The sequence below is a fragment of the Rattus norvegicus genome, chromosome 3 (genome assembly GCF_021556685.1).
Source record: "Rattus norvegicus strain SHRSP/BbbUtx chromosome 3, alternate assembly SHRSP_T2T, whole genome shotgun sequence".
Taxonomy (NCBI): Eukaryota; Metazoa; Chordata; class Mammalia; order Rodentia; family Muridae; genus Rattus; species Rattus norvegicus.
In genome coordinates this window covers 152,622,476-152,644,242 of record NC_141536.1, presented here as the reverse complement: position 1 = coordinate 152,644,242, position 21,767 = coordinate 152,622,476, and the positions used below count along the sequence as shown (strand labels likewise).

The window sequence follows — 21,767 nt, the reverse complement described above, 5'->3', positions numbered from 1 at the left end:
GGGGCTAGGTCGGGCCTAATGATGCAGGCCTGTAATCAAAGCTACTCGGGGAAACTGAGGCAGGAACGTCTCAACTCCGATTGCTGACTGAGTGACAGAGCAGTAAGTACATCAGCCTAGGAAACTCAGCAAGGCGTGGCCTCAAAACTTAAAAAGTTAAAGAGATCGGGAATGTAATTCGGTGATAGAATACTTGCCTAGCATGTGAGAGGCCCTGAGTTTAATCCCCAGGACAGGGGTTGGGTAGGTAGTGGGGACTAAACTGGGCAGGGCCCAGAGGAAATCATTGGAAGAGTTATATTCTTAGTAAGCATGGAATTCAATGCCATCTCCTAGTAAGTCTTCAGTCTCTGGGCACAGTAAACTGGGCTGGTTGTACCAGATGTTCCAGATACCTGCAGTCAGTCAGAGGGTGGAGGAGGCTAAGGCTCACATTTCCAGGCAGAGCCGGCCATGCAAGTAAAGTGTAAATTGCCTTAAAGGAAAAAGTCTCTATGTGTGGCTTTCATTATGACCCCTCCTTTTCCTCTCCCCACAACACAGATGAGAAAAACCGAGGCCCAAAGACAGGCAAGGCTTGTCCAACTCCCAGAGGCCAAGTCAGCAATACAGGCAGAGCTAGATCCACGTCTCTAACACCAGGAACCTCTGCTACCTGCTCTTGCACAAGCACCCCTTGCCCGAAGGACATTAGGCAGGGGTGGGAGGGTGGGGCCCAGATCGGGGAAGCACACGCCACCCTGGTCATCCTCTCGTCCTCTTCCTCTGACTCAACTGCTCTGGTATCTCTGTGACTGCAGGTGTTAATTTGGGGGCCTCTGGGCCCTGAGCTTATTGGGTGCCACGAAAGAAACATGAGAATCCGGAGCTCCCTCCTCCTCGTAGTCCTCCTGGCTTTGGAGACTCAGCTGCCTGTTGTCTTGTGTAGAAAGAAGGGAGGTGAGTGTTGAGTCCTTGCGTTCCAGCCGGGGCGGTTTCTGCCTTTCTATAGAGAGTGAGGGCTGTGGGAGAGTCAGTGAAGAATGAGGTGTGTGTGTGTGTGTGTGTGTGTGTGTGTGTGTCTGTCTGTCTGTCTGTCTGTCTGTCTGTCTGTCTTGGTGCTCCCGGGAGCCTGCGGTTTTGCATCAGACTTGTTCACGCTTGTGTCATTACCTGTCAACTTGCCTGGGCCTACATTCACATCTGAATGTTTTTAAGGACACACTATAGCTACATGTGTGTACATAGGTGTCTTCATTCCTGTCTGAGCAGACCTCTCTATACATATGCTTCTTGTGCCCAAGCTTACGGACACAATGCATGTGTCACCGTGCCTCTCCCTGTGGGGAACACATTATATAATTCCACCAGTGGGAGTTGTAGAAGGGACTTGGGAGTTAAGTAGGGCACGTGGCTGCTGGGATCTGGGGTTCTGATGGGAGGAATCTCTATCTTTGTCTCTCTTGTTCCTTTCTACAGTTTCAGTTCATTCCCATCCCTGATGAAGCTCAGGTTGATGTGTTGGCAGTGAGGGAGGCATAGGGGTTCTTACACGGGTGCCTCCCTGCCCGGGCGAGGCCATTCCTCCATCCTCCTCTGAGGCTGGTGACCTACATTCACTTCTGGAGCGTCAGACCTGCTTGAGGGGTTGGGGGGAAGAATACAAATGGGGACAGAAACCCGTCCTCAAGGCTGGGGAAGCCTGTGCAGTGTAGGTAGATGAAGATAGCAGAATTTCCATGGTGCCCATTCTCTTTAGCTTGGATTATGCCTTCCTCAGAGGCACAGGTCTCTGCCTTGGGCATGAACTGGTTTGGGGAGGAAGAAGAAGAGGAGGAGGAGAAGGAAGAGGAGGAGGAAGAGGAGGAAGAAGAGGAGGAGGAGGAGGAAGATGAGGAGGAAGAGGAGGAGGAGGAAGAGGAGGAGGAAGAGGAGGAGGAGGAGGAAGATGAGGAGGAAGAGGAGGAGGAGGAAGAGGAGGAGGAAGAGGAGGAGGAGGAAGAGGAGGAGGAGGAAGAGGAGGAGGAGGAAGAGGAGGGGGAAGAGGAGGAGGAAGAAGACGAGGAGGAACCTTGGAGATCCACACTGAGGATGAAAGGATGTTAGTAGGTTCCAGGTCAGGCCTTACATTGACTGTAACTCATGCAGCCATCACATCTTCATTGCAGTGTCTCGAGTCAGCACTGGTTTTATCCCCATTTTACTGGTAAGGAAATCAAGGCCGTACTACTTAACCAAGTGCCAGTGCCAAAGACCAAGACAGTATCAAACGTGGGGTCTGATGGCAGTTCTTGTGAGTCAGAAAGACTCCCTTTGCCAACTCACTGCTGTGAAACGGGGTCCCACATTTTCAGGAAAAACGGGGCCTTGAAGGGTAAATGCCAGACATGGCCATAAGTGTAGCCTGTGTGGTGGTTTGGGGGAGCAACGGAGGAGTCCTAGGAGAGCAGTCCTGACACCACACCCACGGTGAGACCTGGCCCCACCAGAACCTGAGCCTGCTGTACCCGGTCAGCTGTGACACCCTTACCGTTAACCAAGGCATCTGCATGAGGGTCTCGGTAGGATTTCAGACACTGGCAGATGGCAACAGGGCTGAGAGTGGAGAACATTAGCCCGTCTTGGTGGAGGCTCAGCCACGTCCACTTGTAAGATCCCGTGCGCCTCATTCAAATGTCAGGGTGTTGTGGATGTTGTAATTCCATCTAGAGGGCTGCGTGTGTATTCAGGGTGAGGTGTGCCCATGTACCTGACTTCATCTGTGTAACTGAATAAATCCATCGATTTAACCATGCCCAGCTATGGCTGCCACACAGGTATGGAGTCTACACATTGGCTGTGGTGTGTGTGTGTCTGTGTGTCTGTGTGTCTGTGTGTCTGTGTGTGTCTGTGTGTGTGTCTGTGTGTGTCTGTGTGTGTGTCTGTGTGTGTGTGTCTGTGTGTGTGTCTGTGTGTGTCAGTGTGTGTGTCTGTGTGTGTCTGTGTGTGTGTCTGTATGTGTGTCTGTGTGTGTGTCTGTGTGTGTGTGTCTGTGTGTGTGTGTGCCTCTGTGTGTGTGTGTGTCTATGTGTCTGTGTGTGTCTGTGTGTGTGTGTCTGTGTGTGTGTGTGGTGTGGTGTGTGTGTGTGTCTGTGTGTGTGTGTGCCTCTGTGTGTGTGTGTGTGTTTGTGTGTGTGTAGGGAACGTTAGGAGAGTAGCCAGGGCAGTGAGACCACTCAGACCCCTGCATACCTCCCTGAACAGTCCAGATTTTTATCCTCCACATTGTGGCACTGACAGTTTGTCTCACTTAAAATGCCAACTTTCAGCCTGCTCCCTATCAGTTTAATCCTTGAAGCCCAGCCCCAGGGTCCTCCTCCAGCAGTTCCCCTTCTTCTCTGCTACGATCTATGCTGCCCTCACCCCACACACGCTACACACACACTAGAATTTCAACTTCCTCCATTAGAGTTCAGACAGCTCCATTCGGCCCACTCGCTGAGGCCTGAGCACCTCTGTGCTGGGCTGTGACTTTGGTATTAAATCCTGGCCTGTAGATACTCTTCAAAGACTCTCCCTCCTACCTTCCCTGACCCCTAGAACCCAGAATACCCCAAGTCCCTCCCCAAAGAGACATTCCTCAGGATGTGTGCTCCCTCCGGGGCTAAGCTGTTCACTTTCCAGCAGGGGGCAGCAGTTCAACTTAAACCACCAGTTTAGGAACTAAAGCTGACAGTGTGGGAGCACAGGACTACCTACTGTGTGCACAGCCAGTACCCAGGCGAGGACTGAGAGAGGAGAAGGTTGACAGACACCAAGGCAAATGGAGATGTCTGGACTCTAAGCAAAAAAGTGGGATCTTCCACTGGCCTGGGAGATCTGGTGCCAGGTAGGTCGAAGGACAGAGTCAGGGAGAACCTCTGGAAGAGGGCCCCAGGGGATTACACTGATAGACCTGGATCCAATTGAAACTTCTGTGATGCTAGACTGAGCTGAATTTCTAGGACCAGCCCCATCCCTGTATACATACACACAGCTCCAATCAGCCAAAACAGAACATAAAAGATTAAAGAGAGCCAGAGGATTCTAGCCCAGCCCAGGCCAGTGTGGGGTAGGCTGGTCACTGTCCTGAACAGGCCCTAATTTCTTCCTCATTAGAGGACTTGTGAATGAAATCTCAGCAAGAGGAGCAGTCAGGTCGCCTCCAGGTCCGAGCACTCCAGGGCTGTCCCGGGAAAGGTTCAGAGACAGTGTAGGCTCTTGAATCTAAGCTATCCCACTTCCTACAGAGGTGGGCATGGCAGCGTAGGTGTGTCAGGGTGCCAGCAGGGAGCACATATGCGACACTGGGCCTCCCTTCAAATCCCTCTCCTTCCAATAGCCACGAAGCCCCAATCTCTGTGCACTGTGCTGTGCTCATGACGAACAGGGCAAGCAGGCGATAAACCTCGGCCTCTAGTCAGGGAGAGGAACAGACTAGCCGTAGGCACACATCCCAGTGCTGACCCAGCTCCACAGGCTCAGAGAGGCAGGGCCTTAAGAAGAGGTGACATTTCAGCTGAAATCAATATACGGATCAAGTGGCCAGAGCAGAACTGGGTGCCAGGAGAAACCCTGCCGAGAGAGCTGGCTTGAAGCAGCTCAGGAGCCAGAGGGAGGGAGAATGAGATAGAGAATGAAGCCAGGGAGATAAAGGTGGGCAGGGGCAGACTAGCACCATCTTGTCCGAGGTGGAGAATCCGTGCGAGTGTGCGTGTGCGTACAAGTGTAGGTGTGTGTATATACAGGTGCACATACATACGTGGAGGCATGGAGACCAGAGGACAACGATCCAGGGTGTCATCTCTCAGGTGCCAGCCACCTTGTTGAGACAGCGTCTAGTTAATTCATCTGGTAGGCCAGGCCGGCCAGCAAACCTCAGAGACCAACCCACCTCCCTGGGGCTGTTGGGGTTAAAAGTTCATAACCAGCCCCCTTTTCTGTTTGTTTGGTTTTTTTTTTTTTTTTAACTTGGGTCTCGAGGATCAAACTCAGGTCCTAATCTTAACTGAGTGACCTCCAATAGTCTGAGACTTTTAATTTTGTTTTTCTTATCCCGTTACGCCACCGAGTGTCGAATTAGCCCTAGACGGTAGAAAAACCTCTAAAACTCATCCTGTGGCAAGCAAGAAATAAGAGACTGAGATATTCGATCCTGTGATTCCCAGCACAACCCTGAGCTGTGGCTGGTTAATTGAAGTGTGGGTTCTCGTGCAGACAAATTGGGGGGCTGCCCACCAGACGACGGGCCCTGCAGCCAGGTGATTCCTGATCAGTGCGCGAATGACAAACAGTGTCCCTCTTCCTGGAAGTGCTGCTCCCGAGCCTGCTTCCTCCAGTGTATGCCTAGAGTCTTTGGTAAGTGCCCTCCCCACTGTGCCAACGCCCGAACTTCAAGCCCCAGGGCTGGTGGACACAGGCAAGACTCACTCGAGCTCCTCTATTGCAGTAAAGCTGGGCAAATGCCCCGTGGATCAACTCCATTGCCTCAGTCCTAGAAAGCACTTGTGTGACAAAGACTTGGACTGCTCCGGCAAGAAGCGGTGCTGTGTTAGCGCCTGTGGCCGGGACTGCCGAGACCCCAGCAAAGGTGCCATTTCCACTTCCCCCCACCCCAGCTCTGGGATGTTCTTCCAGGTCGATAATCTCAGCAGGATGCTTTCCTCGGAAGCGAGCCCCCACCCCCACCCCCACATGGCCATAGCTGAAGAAGGAAGGCGCAAGGGCTCAAGTTAGCAAGGCAGAGAAACTGCGTTCCTCTGAGTGTGCTGTGCCAACCTGGGTATCAATTTGCCCTTCTGAAGGGGGCTGGGGAGGCCTGTCTTAGCATCCGAGTAGATTAGATGGACGGGATCTAAATTGAGGAGTCAGACTGGGAGTCTTGTTACAAAAGAGGGGTTAACCCTTTCTTTCCCTTTCTTTAGGCTAATTCTGCCTTAGGATCTGTGACTCTGCATCCCAGGTGTGGTTCCCACCAGGAAGAGATCATGATGTGGGGGCCAGGGATCCTGCAACCCAGATCATCTCTCCAGAGACAGTTGTAGCCTTCTGACAAACACTGGTCCGTTGTCACCTCCCTTACTCATGTCTCCTGCTTCTCTTCTGAGTGCCAAGGTTCACACCAACATCAAAAGCACAGCTCATCGCTCCAGCTCCCCACCCCACTGTCGTGCTGAGCTTCCCACCCTACCTCACAGCCATTTTTATATCTCTCTGTTCATTGTTTCCTCCACTTAAAGTGCCGAGTCAGGCAGCTCCTTCTCTCCCGAGCCCTGAACCCACCTTCAGACAATCCTCCCTCAAAAATGTGTATACAGCAAGAATTTTCCAAACATCAGTCCATCCATACATGTGTTTCAGTCCCCACCATCCCTGAAGAACCAGCCCATAGCATGTAAAGTTGTGGGAAGCACCCTGTACATCTAGTTACTTAACGTCTTCATTTAAATGGCTTCCTTTTGGAAGGTTCATTTCCAAGGGATGGTGTTGGGGGAGGGGAGGGCAGAGGAGGTTTGGTGCCACAAAGGTAAATAAGACCTGCAAGGTCACTCACTGGCCAGAGACAGCACAGAACTTCAAAGCCAAGTGCAATGAAAACAGTAATCCCGTTAAGTTCGTTCATGCTTGATTTAAATAATACCGTTTAACTCTTCTAGCTAGATATGGCCACCCGCCAAAGCAGAGCCTGACTCTGTTTTAGTAAATGGAGATTAACAAGGGTTAAAGAGATGCCAAGAGATGCAGAATTCTGACTGAGACAGCTTCCTGGCAGAGTCCGGAGCTAAAGGAGCGCCTCTCACCCAGGGAGTCAATGCTGTCTCACATTGTAGCCAAGCATTTGCTAAGACCATTCGGATTGTCCCATATCCAGGGAAAGGTGCTCCCGGGATTGCAATGTCATGTGTAGAGTATGCCTGACTCCACTACTGAGCTGTGTCTCACTTGTCTACAGTCAGAGCCTAATAAGGGTTCCTTGAAAGGACTCAGCAAGGATCCATCCATTCCTTGTACCCAAACAGCTGAGAAAGGAGGCACCCCCATTCCTTTCTCTGCTGAGCACCCTTTTGTTTGCCAGACTTGGGGCAGGCTACTATGGAGGTGGGCTTAGGAATTGTGCCTCTTCTGTCCTGTTCTCATGGCCTTGCAGTGTAACCCAGGCGAGTCTTTCGCCACCTCCCTTTGCAGTTCAGAAGACGGAGAGAGTGGCACTTTCTGGCTGCTACAACCCTTTTAACTAGATTCAAATGCCCGGGCTCAGAGTAATTGTTGGCAACAACATGGGTCCAAGGTGACAGGTAGGAAACAGAAAGTTCTCTGGTGTCACGGAATTCGTGAGCTCCTGGATATTTCTGAGCCTCCTCCTGGGCATCGGTTTCCCCACACATCACATTAACACAGACAATATAGGGGAACATAGTCTCTGTCCACCATGTCCCTTCTTGTCCACAGATTCCCTAGATAGTGTACATCCCACCTGTAGTCTGTAAATTGCCAACTTGGCAGAGCTTAGAATTACCTGAGAGACAAGCTTCTGGATGTTATCTTGATAGGCTAATTGATGTAGAAGAGCCATTTTGATTGTGGGTAGGACCCTTCCCTAGGTATTGGATCCTGAACCAGACAAAATGAAGCAAGTGAGCTGAGCATAGCATAGCATGCATCACTCCCTTCTGAGCTGAGCATAGCATGCATCCATCCATCACTCCCTTCTCAATGCAAATGCACTGTAACCAGCTGCGTCCAGCTCCTGCTGCCTTGACCTCCCTGCTATAAAGGACTGTATCTTGAACTGTGAGCTAAAATGAACCCTTTCTGCCTTCCGTTGCATTTGTCAGAGTCTTTAGTCACAGCAGTAGAAAGAGAAGCTAAGACAGTACCCCCACTAATTTGGAGCCCTGGCTAGCAAGCTGTTTGGGTAGAACTAATAGCCACAAGGCACAGTTCTTCTGGAAGCTTCTAGCCTCTGCCACAAACAGAGCTAACCCAGAAACCACTAGCCCAAAGCTGAGCTATCTCAGACAAACCTCACACTTGGGAGGGGTAATAGTTGTGGCAGGAAGCCACAGGGATATGGGGATTTTGGTGACACAGCAAAGGCCTGCTAGAAACTGACTTGTTAGTCTGGAGAAAGAGCCTACCCTATGCTTCCCGCTTTAAAACACTGTCATACTATTTACTCTGTCCCCCTTAGAACGAGGACCTGGTACTCCCATTTGACAATGGAGAAGCAACAGCTTTAGGCAAAGACTTGCCCCAGCTCTTAATTGGGAGGTGTCATAGCCAGAATTAAACTATGGTGTTCTCTTCCTTAGGTAACAATGAGCCCAGACAAGAGCTAAACGCTACAGAGTCCCTGCCCTGCATCCTGTAGCCTTTCACTCTAATGGACAATCCCACTGAAGCCTCACAGCCCTACTGGGTCCTGTTTCACACATACTAGAGCTAGGACCAGCCTGTAAAAGTTGCAACTCAATTCTTTATATCCCTGTTATGCAATTACAGTAGGTTTTGGAAGAGCCTATCTAGCCTTAACAACAGTGTACACAGGTGAAAAAAAGAGGCTGGAACAGCTCCAAGAAGTTTGCATGAACGAGTTCAGTCATAGACATCAGAACATGGTTGGTGCACATCTGATTGTCCTGGGTTTCATCCTTGAAGGAGAGGAGCCTGAAAGCTGAAGAGACTCGGGAAGGAAGTTCTCATATAAACCAATTAAAATTTGGAGACCAGCAATCCTGTGGCTCTCTGGGGGATCCAGACTCTGAGCTATGTTCCCTGGAGTGACAGGAGGTGCTGAGTCACAAGCTGTGACTTTTCTAACTATAGGGGGAATCTCCACACAGTCCCTCTACTCCATTTCCTGGCCCACTCACCATCTGCTCCTTGGAGACTAGCCTTGTCTATGCCGTGTCTCCTCAGTTCTCAGCCGCCAAACTCCTGCTGCAAACCCAGTGCCTCCCTCCACTGCCCTTGTGGGAATCATCCCATCATGCCAAGAACCTGGTTCCTTCACTAAGGCCAATCTTGCTTTCTTTCCTTCCTTTTTCGTTTAATGGTGTTTTCTGAGCACTTACTATGGACTATGGGCTGTGTCTCACATACTCCAGTGGATGAGATAAAGGCCCAGCTAGCATCTACACACCGTACACCAGTCTGCAAAGGCCTGGGAGGCTACTGGAGGCCATGAGAGGCCTAATTCATCCCAGAAGTTCTCCAAGCCCAAGCCCTGAGTTTTAGGAGCAGTGAGAAAGTATCCTCTCCCTCCCTCCTTTCCAGCCGTAGTGTCTCCAGATAGACAGACAGCTCAGCTAGCCACTAGAATGCTTATGAAGTTCCACATATTTCCCAGGGCAACACAGAGGCAGAAACACCAAATATTAGTTCTAGCCATGACTGTATATTTGTGCATTTCAATAACATTCTATAATGACTTTGAAAAGGTAAATTTCAAAAGGTAATGAATTTGAAAAGGTAAATTTCCTCCTTGGCTTCCTTTCGGCGGGAGATGTCCATGTAGCTCAAGATGGGCCAATCAGAAGTAGAAATCATTGTTGTTTCCATTAATAAGACAAAGTCAGCCTTTTGCTCCTCTCCCATGAACCCTTCCCAGTTCCTGAAAGGTGGCTGCTACAACCTCGAGAAATGTCTTGGTTGGATTTCCCCAGGAAGAATCTTATCATAAAGATTCATTTGGGGCTGGAGAGATGGCTCAGCCGTTAAAGGCTAGGCTCACAACCAAAAATATAAGATTCATTTGACGGTGCTGGTTTAAAAGTTTTGCCCCAGGGTCCCTAGTGTGTGTGTCTGCCAGAAAGAGAAGAGGCTCATGAGAATGTGAAGTAAGCAAAGCCCAAAGGTCAACTTCAGAAACAAGTGTAGCTCTTCCTCTTGGTAGCCACACAAGGCTTCAGCAGACTGTAGCTTGTCCAAAGGGAAAGCATCCCAGGAGCCGGTGTACACAAACGGCTAATGGATCTTCAAGGGGCTGTGCATAGAGCACCAGCATCCCTCACTTCTGGGATGAGGGCCCCACTGGAGAGTGGAGGAAGGAGTCACAAGGAGCTGACCTTCAGTGCTGCTAACAGGCAGCTGTGTCTGCTGCAAAAGACAGGCTCTGACTCTCTAGTGAAACCGCCAGGAATCCATTTTCTGTTCCTGCAGCTAACTTAGCTTGAGAAAGGGAAAGGCAGGAAAAGTTATTTGTGGGAATGGCAAGCGTGTGCTAACCCGCTCTGAAATCTGGAAAGAGATGCTCTTCACGTTTTGTACGTAAGGAAAAGGCCAAGAAAGAGACAATTGGTCCAAGGTCACATGGAATCCAGTGGCAAAGACATTATCTATGTCCGGATAACAATCTGCCACAAATGAAGTGGATTAATCAATACACACTTAGGTCACGGTTTCCTTGAATTCAGAAACCTAGCGTGGGTTTCCGGGGGCTGCAGTCACATGTCTGCCTGGGTGGGAGTCTTATCTGAGCCTCAGCGAGGAAAGGTTCCGCTGGCAAACGTTGCGGGCAGCATTTCAGCTCCGGGGGATGAAGGGACTAAATACTCAGCTGGCAGTAGCCGGAAGTCACCCTCGGTTCCTTGCCCTTTCAGTACGGTAACTTCATGAAAGCCAGCAGAGGTCATAGCCTTACAGAGTCGAATCCCAGAAGGAACATGTCCTCGCCAAGTCAGCGAGTCACATACACTCCAGCATACACTTAAACTAACACATGTACACACGTGGTCATTAGCACAACCAAGTACACACGCACATGTAATAACACACACATATATTAACACACATACATATACACTTACACACACATACACATATACACACATACCCTAACAGCATACACACACATAGACACTAGCACACATATGTGCATACACACACACATACACACACACACACACACACACACACACACACACACACACATGAATGAGTACAGAGTCCAGCTATGCCATCCACAGACTTCTGATCCTCAGAAGTGGTGAGATGGCAAGTTTGTAAGGTTGGGAACTGTTAAAATTATGGTAACTTGTAACACTGACAACAAAACTAGCAAAATTAGTATAATAATTTTTAAAGACTTAAAAGTGGACATAGAAAATATTTCCCTGTTAATTTTTTTATTGATATTATGCTAAAATTATGTCTGGGATGTATTAGGTTAAATGAAAGACATTATTTTTTTTTAAACTCTTCTGTTTCCTTTATCAAACGATAGTTGTTTATGTGCATGGGTATTCTGTCTGCACATGACGTCAGAAGATGTCATCAGCCCCCCCTAGGACTATAGTTGCAGGCAGTTGTGAGCTGCCATGTGGTTGCTGGAAACTGAACCTAGGTCCTCTGGAAGGGCAGCCAGTGCTCTTGATTGCTGGGCCATCGCTCCAGCCCTCTTTTAATATTTTTAATGCTGCTATTAGATTTAGCTCAGTGGTAAAGCGCTTGCCTAGCAAGCGCAAGGCCCTGGGTTTGGTCCCCAGCTCCGAAAAAAAGAAAAAAAAAAAAAAAAAAGAACAGTTGAGATAGTGTCTCGGTGGAAGCTATCTGACCTGGAACTCATTATTCAACCAAGGATTGAACTTCTGATTCCCCCACCTTGGATCCCCACCCCCACCCCCTGGGCTGCTGGGATTACAGCCATAAGCCAACAGTGCTTGGTTTACAGAGTACAGGAGATCAACCCCCGGGGGCTTCAGACCCAAACAGCAAGCACTCTGCCAACTGAGCCTCACTCCCAGTTCAGAACTCGTAAAGGACGTGGGGGGGGGGGTCACATGTCTCTGTGGTTCACTTGGTGTAAACTTCAACCACCTGACCTAGATAGGCTTCTCAAGCCTTGCGCCTCCAGTTGAGGAATATCACCACACCCGCCCAACAGGTACACTTACAGGTTGAGTGAGATAGGATGGGGCCTGTGTGCCAAAAGAGGTGCCCAATCAATATTGGTAATTATTGGTAAGAGTGAAGGAGCATGCACAGCAGCCGCCGAAAGAAATACTGGAGAATGATGGGGTTCTATAAGTTTTCAACGCGGCTGTCAGACACGCAGCCCTCCTCCTGGTAGGAAGTGATTAAGACTATCTAGCTAAGTTTTACGCCTCCAGGACAGAAGGACAGGTTTCTAGCTTCACAACTCACTTGAAAGAAGAGTGTGCTAGACCCTAAACTAGTACAGCCCCGGGACAGGCACAGCCTGGGGGCTCCAAGGAGATGTAGCACCCTACCCGGCCTCCTAACTCAGACCTCCACAGTCTGAGTACCTAGGTGGCACCTATAAAATCAGAAGCTGAAGAACTTGTCCCTGCCAAGTTTGTGTTAAACATGTCTGGACTAAGTCCCTTGAAACAGTGCCTGACACATATTAATCCCTAAATGAAGTAAATCCTGGTCGCTGCCATTCCTGGGACAGAGGTTTAAACCTTTCTCCAAAGGTGTCCCCATTCCCTAACCGTCCCATCCTTCCAGGCTGACTTTGAAAGATGCTCCCAGCTGTTAGGCCCCCATCCATCCCAGGCAAGAATAGAAACCACCGCCTCCGGCCGCCCGCGGCCTCCCTCCCTCCCCCCCCCCCCCCCCCCCCGGCAGCGATCGATGCGGCCTCAGCCGCGGGGGACGGGAACACAGGAAAGGAGGGGGCCGCGGGGCCTCCGCAGTAGTGAGGCGCAGCGGGGCCTCAGGGCAGAAAACAGCCCGGGCGGCGACTTGGGGTAACAGCGCGCTGGAATCCCTGGAGGTCGAGGCAGGTAAGGAGCCTCCCGCGGGGAGGGGCGTGGCTGACAGCGTGGGAGGTGGGGGTGGCCTGAGGATTCCCTTTTAGGAGACCCCCAAGGAGGGACAGCTTGACGGGACTAATCTTGCTTACATATTCTGTAAGGTGGGATTTAGGAAACCTGGGTGGTGTTAGGATAAAACTGAGTGCTCTGTATGTGAGGAGCTCAGGGAAGCGGCCAGACGCGCAGAGGGTGCTCATGAAAAGTATCAAGGGTGCTGAGCCGGTGCCCTGAGAGGCACAGTCTGCATGATCTCGGATAAGTCACCCGGCCTTTCTAGTGACTGGGATTCTTAACAAGAAATGTTTGTTGAATTAATTATCCTAATTCCTAGAGCAGAGAAGTGTGTGGCAGATGGGGGGAGTTGACCCAAACAGGGCTTCTAATGGATGAAAGATGTGTACTTAAAAACGGTGTGTTTTGATGCCCAAGCCAATAGAGGATGCATGTGATGCGCCAGTTATGGGCAGGGACTGCGCTACCGGAAAACACCAGGCTTGTTCAATCCTCAGAGTCTCTCCAGTGCAGTCCAGACTGCAGAGGAGGGAGCCAGTGGCTCTGCTCAGAGAGGGTGATGGATCTGCTCAGGTCAACAGCTAGCAAGTGGCAAATTCAGAAGGAAAAGGAAAGGATAAAAGCTTGATGCTTACTGAGAACCCACCAAGTACCAGGGACTTTGCATGTATTCTCCTAACAGTTCATCCAGTGTCGTGCCCTCCACTCTAGGTAAGAGAACTAATGCTCAGAGTCAAGGGACTGGCCAGGGTTTTAGCACAGGAGCCAAGGATGGGATCCCAATCCACAGTGTTAGTGAAGAGCATCTGGAGTGCCCTCCATCCCCATCCCCTGGGAGAAGGCATTACTGACCCTAATTACAGATGAGATTACATAGTTTCGTGGAACAGGGGTAAGCCAGCAGCCCTAAGTTAAAGGAGGATCAGGGATCAGTGAACAGTGGAAAAACCTTGCATTTCTGGTGTATCCACCAAAACTAGACGTTTCCATAAACCATCTTAACCCCTGGCTATTTTGTGCACTATTGTCTGCATGTGTATTCTGTAGGAAACTAAGACCTGAAGAATAAACATTTCAGTCAAGGGCCAGGTCCATTAAGGATAAAGTTAAATCCCAGCTCGAGGGACTCGAATAGACAGTGACCTAGGTGACCAGCCTATGCCCCACACTTTCAAGTCTATATTCTGATCGCTGCTGGGAAGGCTAATGGGAAATATGGGACTGCTAAGGTAAGACAGAACCAAGGTTTAAGGTCGGATCTGAAGGACACCACGGGTGTATTATTACATAGTCTAGCCCAGTAGCTCTCAAACTTGACCGTGTACTGGAATCACCCTCCAGGCTTCTTAAAAACAGAAGGGCCAGGTGCACAGATGCGTGTCTAGAATCTCAACACTCAGGAGACTGGGGGACCAGGATCAAGAGGTTGATATCAGCCTCGTCGAACTGCATGTAAGATCCTGTCTCCAAAATAAATAATTAGATAGATGGATATATAGATATGATAGATGATAGATAGATAGATAGATAGATAGATAGATAGATAGATAGATAGATAGGAAGACCCAGAGTGCAGGCTCCTACTTCAGAGGTTCCGAATCATCAAAATCAAGACAGACTGAGACTGCATCCTGTGACACAGGATTTCTGGAGTATCCTGTGGTGAGGATTCTCCTACTACAGGGAACAACACCCTGACAATCTAGAGTCTCAACTGACTTTCTTAATGGTCGTAGGTAATAAGCCTTAACTATTCCCATCTACAGAGAACCCTGAGGATCAGAAGAGCCACCGTGGACATTTGGCTCCCTATATCCAACCTCGTCCAGGAAAAAGAGAGATGTCCTGTACCAGTCTCTATTAGATGCCAGGCCATCGCATGACTTCTATAGCCCTGCAAGGTAGGCCTGCCCTTTTGTTGTGCCCTGGAGGAGACAAACTGGAAGTGGGAGGATGGGTGATTTAGTCGAAATTACCCAGTCTGGGGTAAAGGACGTTCAGACCCAGGCCTGACGAGTCCAGGGGGCATCCGACATCTGGGCATCTCCTGCGTGCCTGGCACCTCACGCGGTCTCCAGCACTGTGGATAGAGCCGGGGATTTTAACCAACAGGGAGACACACTGTGTAGCCATGGTGAGCGAGTTTCCGGGTCCGGGCTCTCGGGTCCCCTGGCGGCCAAGGGACGAGGCGCTGCGCGTGAACGTGGGCGGAGTGCGGCGGCTGCTGAGCGCGCGCGCCCTCGCGCGATTCCCGGGCACGCGGCTGGGCCGCCTACAGGCGGCGGTGTCCGAGGAGCAGGCGCGGCGCCTATGCGACGACTACGACGCGGCGGCGCGCGAGTTCTACTTCGATCGGCACCCGGGCTTCTTCCTCGGCCTGCTGCACTTCTACCGCACCGGGCACTTGCATGTGCTGGACGAGCTGTGCGTCTTCGCCTTCGGCCAGGAGGCTGACTATTGGGGCCTGGGCGAGAACGCTCTGGCCACGTGCTGCCGCGCGCGCTACCTGGAGCGGCGTGTGACGCGGCCTCGCGCCTGGGACGAGGACAGCGATGCCCCGAGCAGCGTGGACCCGTGTCCCGACGAGATCTCCGACGTGCAGCGGGAGCTGGCGCGCTATGGTGCGGCCCGCTGTGGTCGCCTGCGCCGTCGCCTCTGGCTCACCATGGAGAACCCTGGCTACTCGCTGCCCAGCAAGCTCTTCAGCTGCGTGTCCATCGGCGTGGTGCTCGCCTCCATCGCTGCCATGTGCATCCACAGCCTGCCCGAGTACCAAGCCCGGGAGGCAGCGGCGGCGGTGGCTGCAGTGGCCGCGGGTCGCAGCGCAGAGGACGTGCGCGACGACCCGGTGCTGCGCCGCCTGGAGTACTTCTGCATCGCCTGGTTCAGCTTCGAGGTGTCGTCGCGCCTGCTGCTGGCTCCCAGCACGCGCAACTTCTTCTGCCATCCGCTCAACCTCATCGACATCGTGTCGGTGCTGCCCTTCTATCTCACACTGCTGGCCGGCGCGGCGCTTGGTGACCGGCGCGGAGCCAGCGGGGAGGAGCTCGGAGACCTAGGAAAGGTGGTACAAGTGTTTCGCCTCATGCGCATCTTCCGCGTGCTCAAGCTGGCCCGCCACTCTACCGGGCTGCGCTCTCTGGGCGCCACGCTCAAGGTAGGACCGCTGAGGCCACGCTGGGGCAGAGGGAGAAATAACCGTAGGGCATGTTGGGTTAACTACGGTTGTATTTATAGGCTGGTCACATCCAAGAGCCCATGAAATGAGATGCCACATTGGGCCTGAAATAAGGCTAGAGGCCAGATAATACATTCATATTCATCATGTGTAACCCCACCGCTCTCTCTGTAAGGAAGGCCTTAGGAGACCTGGAGAGAATCAGTATTCTAACGCATCTTCTAAAGGATCCAGGTTCTGTTTCTAGCACCCACATGTCGGCTCACAATCATCTGTAACTTCAGTTCCAGGCCATACCCCCTTCTGGCTTCCACAGACACTGCACACACGTAGTGCCCAAATATAGATGTAGCCAAAACACCCCTACAGTACAAATAAAAATAAATCTAAAAAAAAAAAATACTAAAAGAAGGGCCGAGTCCAGTGGTTCTCATCCTTCCTAATGCTGCGACCCTTTAATACAGTTCCTCGTGTTGTGGTGACCCCCCCAACCATCAAATTATCTTCATTACTATTTCATAACTGTAATTTGCTACTGTTATGAATCATAACTAATTTTGGAACTAGAGGTTTGTCAAGGGGGTCGTGACCCACAGGTTGAGAACCACTGGCTTAGAGCGACCTTTCCCCAGAAGAATAAAAAAAATTAACATATAAAAAATAAAGGAGGGGCTGGGGATTTAGCTCAGTGGTAGAGCGCTTACCTAGGAAGCGCAAGGCCCTGGGTTCGGTCCCCAGCTCCGAAAAAAAAGAAAAAGAATAAATAAATAAATAAATAAATAAATAAATAAATAAATAAATACAGAAAACAAACTGGAGTGAACCGAACCACAGGGCTGGAGAGATATCTCGGTGGTTGGTTAAGAGTGGGGGGAGGTAGAGATAGCTCACTGATTAGGGGTGGGTGCTGCCTTTGCCGAAGACCTGAGTTTGGTTTCCAGCTCCCACATCAGATGACTGACAGTCACTTCTGACTGCAGCTCCAGTGGACTCCAGCACTGCTGTGGCACCCAGACACACATGCATATAGCCACAAGCATACATATGCATGTAACTTTAAATAAATCTTTTAAAAACTAAAGTGAACCACCACTGTCCACCCACCCCACCCTCCCAAAAAAAAGAAAGAAAAGGGAGGAAAGAGAAAGAACAGAGAAAGGCCTTTGATGTTCCTGTGAAATATCAAATAAATCATAGTGCAAAGAAAGGTTCAAAGCGAGACGCTAGCTGGCTTCTCTCCTGGTGTCTTCTCTTGTCTATCATCAGAAGGCACAGGTAGTCAGAGTCACTCAGCCTCCCAATAGCCCAGTGCTAACACTCACTGGGCACAGGATGAGTTTTCTGTGAAACCCATTATTGATTAATCCTTAGGACGACTTCCCCCGGAAGATGCTGTAATTTATTTTCTTCCCGTAAATGAAGATCCAGGGTTGGCTAGGTTGAGTTTTATAAGCTTGGTTGCAGTTTATTGTTCACTGGCCCCTCCAAGTTGGGTGAAATTAGCCTGGTTCTGGTAAAGAGAACTTGATCAACTTCTACCTGAGTCTGATAAGGGAACAGAGTGGACGTCGACAGAGGGGGTGCAACAGGAAAGAGATGGGCAGGTTGAGGTGATGAAAATACGAACCCTGGACCCATTCCTCGTCTTTTCCTTGTTCCGAGGGCATTGCAGAGCTTGTGAAGGGCTTGTACTGCCCCCATTTTACAGATGTGGAAACTGAGGTTCTAAGAAGTCACGGGGTTTCTGGGAGGCTCCTTAATAAGTGGCAGGGGCCAGAGAACGACTCGGCTGCGCTCAGTTCCAGCCTTTTGTGCTCTCCTAAGCCTCAGGCAACCCTGTGAAGAATCCCCAGCAGGTGCTTGAAAGTCCCTTCCACCATTGGTGACAGCAATTTGCAGGTCCCAATGCAGAACAGCCAGGTTACTAGGTGCTAGCTAGTGTGACCCGGAAGACCCCTGGGTACTAGGCAGGTGCAGAGAGATATGTTAGCCAGACCCCTTTAATTCTTCACCCTAGAGAAGAGCCTCCTGTCCCCCAAACCTTCCTAGCTTTGCCTATGAGGAGAGAGACGAGAACCAAGGCTGTTTGAATCAAGACACGGGCACAGCATAGTGTATGTATCTGGTAGGGGGGAGTGACTTGCTATTGAAGTGAGGTCCCAGACCACCACAGCTTCCTCAAAACCCAGACGTTTGCCAGGAAGGCAGAATCTCTGGGTCGAACTCCAGAGCTACTTAATTGAATCCTGGCTTTTTAAACAGACCCCTGCATAGTTACAGTCTAGGAGACTTTGCTATAGACCAGGGGCTCTCGGCACTGAAATCATTTGAGGACAAGTGTTTTATGTTCTGTGAGATAGCAAGTCTTATCCCAATCCCTAGTTGATCCTGTGATCAATTGTAGGGAGTTTTGTTGCTTAATGTAGTCGGAAGAGTGCCCTTCAGAGTCAGGGTCTTGGCTCCAATTCCACCATTTGACCTTGGACATTTTCTTTATACTCTGTGAGCCTCAGTTTCTCCTAACACTAAGTCTGTAAGTTCAGATATCTCTGACTGGGATTCATACATTTTCTTTCAGCACAGCTACCGTGAGGTGGGCATCTTACTGCTGTACCTGGCCGTGGGTGTGTCAGTGTTCTCTGGCGTGGCCTACACAGCCGAAGAAAAGAACGTGGGCTTCGACACGATCCCCGCCTGCTGGTGGTGGGGCACCGTGAGCATGACCACAGTGGGCTATGGGGATGTGGTCCCGGAGACTGTGGCAGGCAAGCTGGCAGCCTCTGGCTGCATCCTGGGGGGCATCCTGGTGGTCGCCCTCCCCATCACCATCATCTTCAACAAGTTTTCCCACTTTTACCGGCGCCAGAAGGCACTGGAGGCGGCCGTGCGGAGCAGCGGCCAGCGGGAGTTTGAGGACTTGCTGAGCAGTGTGGATGGCGTATCAGACGTGTCTCTGGAAACATCCAGAGAGACTTCTCAGGAAGGGCGCTCCACAGACCTGGAGACCCAAGCCCCCAGTGAGCCTGCAAAATCTCACAGTTATTAAAACCTGGGCTCTGCACTCCCTCCCCACAGCCTGGGAATCAGCTAATGTAGAGCAGAGTCCTCCCCTGCTTAGGTTCTGCATGGGAGCCATACGCCTGAGCAAAACATAGGGGCCACAGATCTTTCTCGAAAAAGCCCAGAGCAGGCTAGCACCGCCCTCCATTCCACCAGCCCACAGAGAGGCCTCCTCTGAAGTATGTACACACCAAGAGGAGGAAGAAGACAGCCTCTGTATGCGCCGGTTAGCCTTGTGCAGATGATTATCCCCATTTCACAGATGAGAGAACTGAGGCTCAGCCGAATGGCACGGAGAAGTCAGCTTTTAATGATAAGTCCCTGGAAGGAGTTGAGGGCCGAGTCCTTGGAATCTGTAGGATCAATACCACAATCATCTGCCATACCCACTTCCTAGGGTGACTTACAGAAGGAGCCTGACTAGAGACCCCTCTGGGACCCAATCCCAGCTCTACACCTGCCACGGGAAAGGTGGCCAACCCCCTGCCCCCAGAACTAGGTTCTAGCGGATCTGTCACAGCGTGGGACCCAGAGAGAAGGTGACTGAGAAGACCCAGCTCAACTCTGAACTGTTGGCGGCGGAGGGGTACCGCGCATGCTCCAGTCCTGCTCGGCTTTCTTCAACTTGACACAAGCTAAAGTAATCTGGGAAGAGGAGGCTCAATGGAGGGAACGCCTCCATCAGATTGCTTGTTGGCAAGCCTGTGGGACATTATCTTGATTAATGATTGATGTGGGAGGGCCCAGCCCACTGTGCGTAGCACCATTCCTAAGCAGATGGTCCTGGGGGTCTATAAGAAAGCAGACTGAACAAGCCACGGGAGCAAGTCAGTAAGCAGTATTCCTCCATGGTCTCTGCTTCCAGGCTCCTGCTTCCGGGTTCCTGCCTTATGCTCCTGCCCTGGCATCCCTCAGTGAACTATGACCCAGGATATGTAAGCCAAATAAACCCTTTCCTCTCCAAGGTTTTGGTCATGGCCTTTAATCACATGATATAAACCTGATTACCACAGCCCCCATTCTAACCTGGGAAGTTCTCCGTCTATCACACAGAACTCTAACCCCTTAACCCCGCCTAGAATAAACCCCCAAGCAAATGCTTGAGATGTCTGTCCCTTTTGACCAGGCCCTGTCATCTTTAATGGAGGTAAATCTTTTATACTGTCCCTTTGGCTGAACAAGTTGTGAAGGGTCCTGTCCCCCCAACACACACACACACTTTTATACGCACCTCTTTCTATATCATCGGGGCCTCCCTGGGGCCCTGTCTGTTCCATCACACTGAGCCTCACCTAGAAGGCATCGTCTTGGCTCATCCTGGGCAAGGTGGATACTTAGCTCGTACTGCCTAGACTCAGTAATTGCTATAGTCTGCTGGGTACCAGGCTCCGGGAGGAAAGAGGAGAGAGATAGAGACCTTTCTCCTGAGAGGGTGTGAACGGCATTGAAAAGAAAGGCCACTGGGCAGTCCACCCCGAGCCCTGCTTGGTTTGGGAACTTTTAACAACGGCGTCATCATGGTCCCCACTCCCTTACTAACAGATCTATACCGGGGGAGTCCTGAGCTAAGGCTGAGGTGTGTCCAGCAGACATTGTAGTTTTAGTGTATTTAGACTTTTTTCAAAGCCTCAGGAGGAGGAATGGACTATCCGGCTTCCCATAGCTTCTCTTCCATTCCCTCCCATACAAGCCTGCGTGTTAACCCCACCCTCCCCTGTCCGGTTTGCCTTGGCTCCTGGGCCTCTGGTTGCTGACCAGGTTCAAATGTCCCTATGCTAACAAGGGACTAGTCAGGGAGACAGACTCAAATGTAACAGCCATGACGAGAGTTAACTTTGCACGGGAGGAAACCCTGTAACCCGAGGCCATCCAGGAATGCCTTCCCGAGTGAGCGACAGTCTAACCTGCTATAATAAAGAGAAACAGTAATTAGGTAAGAGAGTGTTCTTGGGAAGAGTGTTCCCAACAGAGTACACAGCAGATGCCAAACGTCTCCAGGTTATAGCAGAGACAGGAGCCAAGCCAAAGGGCCTCTCGGGAGCTCACCATACTCCTCAACTCTCCTGCACATTGACCTCCTAACATCTGTGCCCACCTGTGCCCCGATGAGGGACACACTGGAGAGCTCCCCACACCCTCCTCTGGCCTAGCCTAACAAGACTTCGAGACCTTCTGCTCCTTCAAACAAGACTCTAAAGGGGGTGTGGGGACAGATTAGGGAGAGCCATCCTCTGTAGATTGTATGTCATCGGAGCAGCAATGTAGTGGGTCCCTCTCCCTCCAGTGGATTGGTGGGAACTGTTCCACAAATAGGGACCCATGCCCAAGCACCTACCGCAGCTAGCCTGGGACTGGTTGCTCAGGTTTGTTCTGAGAGACTGGGGAAGGTGGGCCATCAATACGAAGGAGCCATTCATAATCCACACCCTCAGAGGCTTTGTCTGTGGCAGCAGCAGCTAGAACAGTTGGCATGGGACAAGAGTCCAGTTGGAATTAATGACATCAGAAAGGATAACTCACCAGGCTTGGTGGCACAGGCCTATAACCCCAGAGACCAGGGAGGCTGAGAAAGAGCTCAGAGTCAGCCTGGGCTACAGAGTGAGTTCAAGGTCAGCCCGGGAACTTAGTGAGATCCTGCTTCAAAACACTAAGTGCTGAGATTGTAGTCTAGCGAGAGAGCACTTAAGTAGCACGCCTGAGATCCTGGGTTCAGTTCCCAGCAACACAGGAAGGAAAACAAA

The 21,767-nt window shown here is 50.9% G+C and overlaps 2 protein-coding genes across 3 annotated transcripts; both read left to right on the top strand.

The window, feature by feature from the left end:
- The first annotated feature begins 754 nt into the window (after positions 1-754).
- On the top strand, positions 755-7,817 carry Wfdc5 (WAP four-disulfide core domain 5). Its single transcript, NM_001106538.2, has 4 exons — positions 755-939; positions 5,215-5,355; positions 5,447-5,587; positions 5,922-7,817. The coding sequence occupies exons 1-4, from the start codon at positions 855-857 to the stop codon at positions 5,924-5,926; spliced, it is 372 nt and encodes a 123-aa protein (NP_001100008.1). The 5' UTR covers positions 755-854; the 3' UTR covers positions 5,927-7,817.
- A 4,854-nt stretch (positions 7,818-12,671) lies between these two features.
- Kcns1 (potassium voltage-gated channel, modifier subfamily S, member 1) lies at positions 12,672-19,990 on the top strand. Of its 2 annotated transcripts, NM_053954.2 has the most exons (4): positions 12,672-12,746; positions 14,555-14,689; positions 14,901-15,945; positions 18,545-19,990. In NM_053954.2, the coding sequence occupies exons 3-4, from the start codon at positions 14,920-14,922 to the stop codon at positions 19,010-19,012; spliced, it is 1,494 nt and encodes a 497-aa protein (NP_446406.1). In that variant the 5' UTR covers positions 12,672-12,746; positions 14,555-14,689; positions 14,901-14,919; the 3' UTR covers positions 19,013-19,990. The 2 variants fall into 2 exon arrangements, with proteins under 2 accessions (NP_446406.1, XP_087502866.1); XM_087646740.1 differs by lacking the exons at positions 12,672-12,746; positions 14,555-14,689 and having other exon boundaries at positions 14,785-15,945.
- The last annotated feature ends 1,777 nt before the right edge of the window (positions 19,991-21,767 follow it).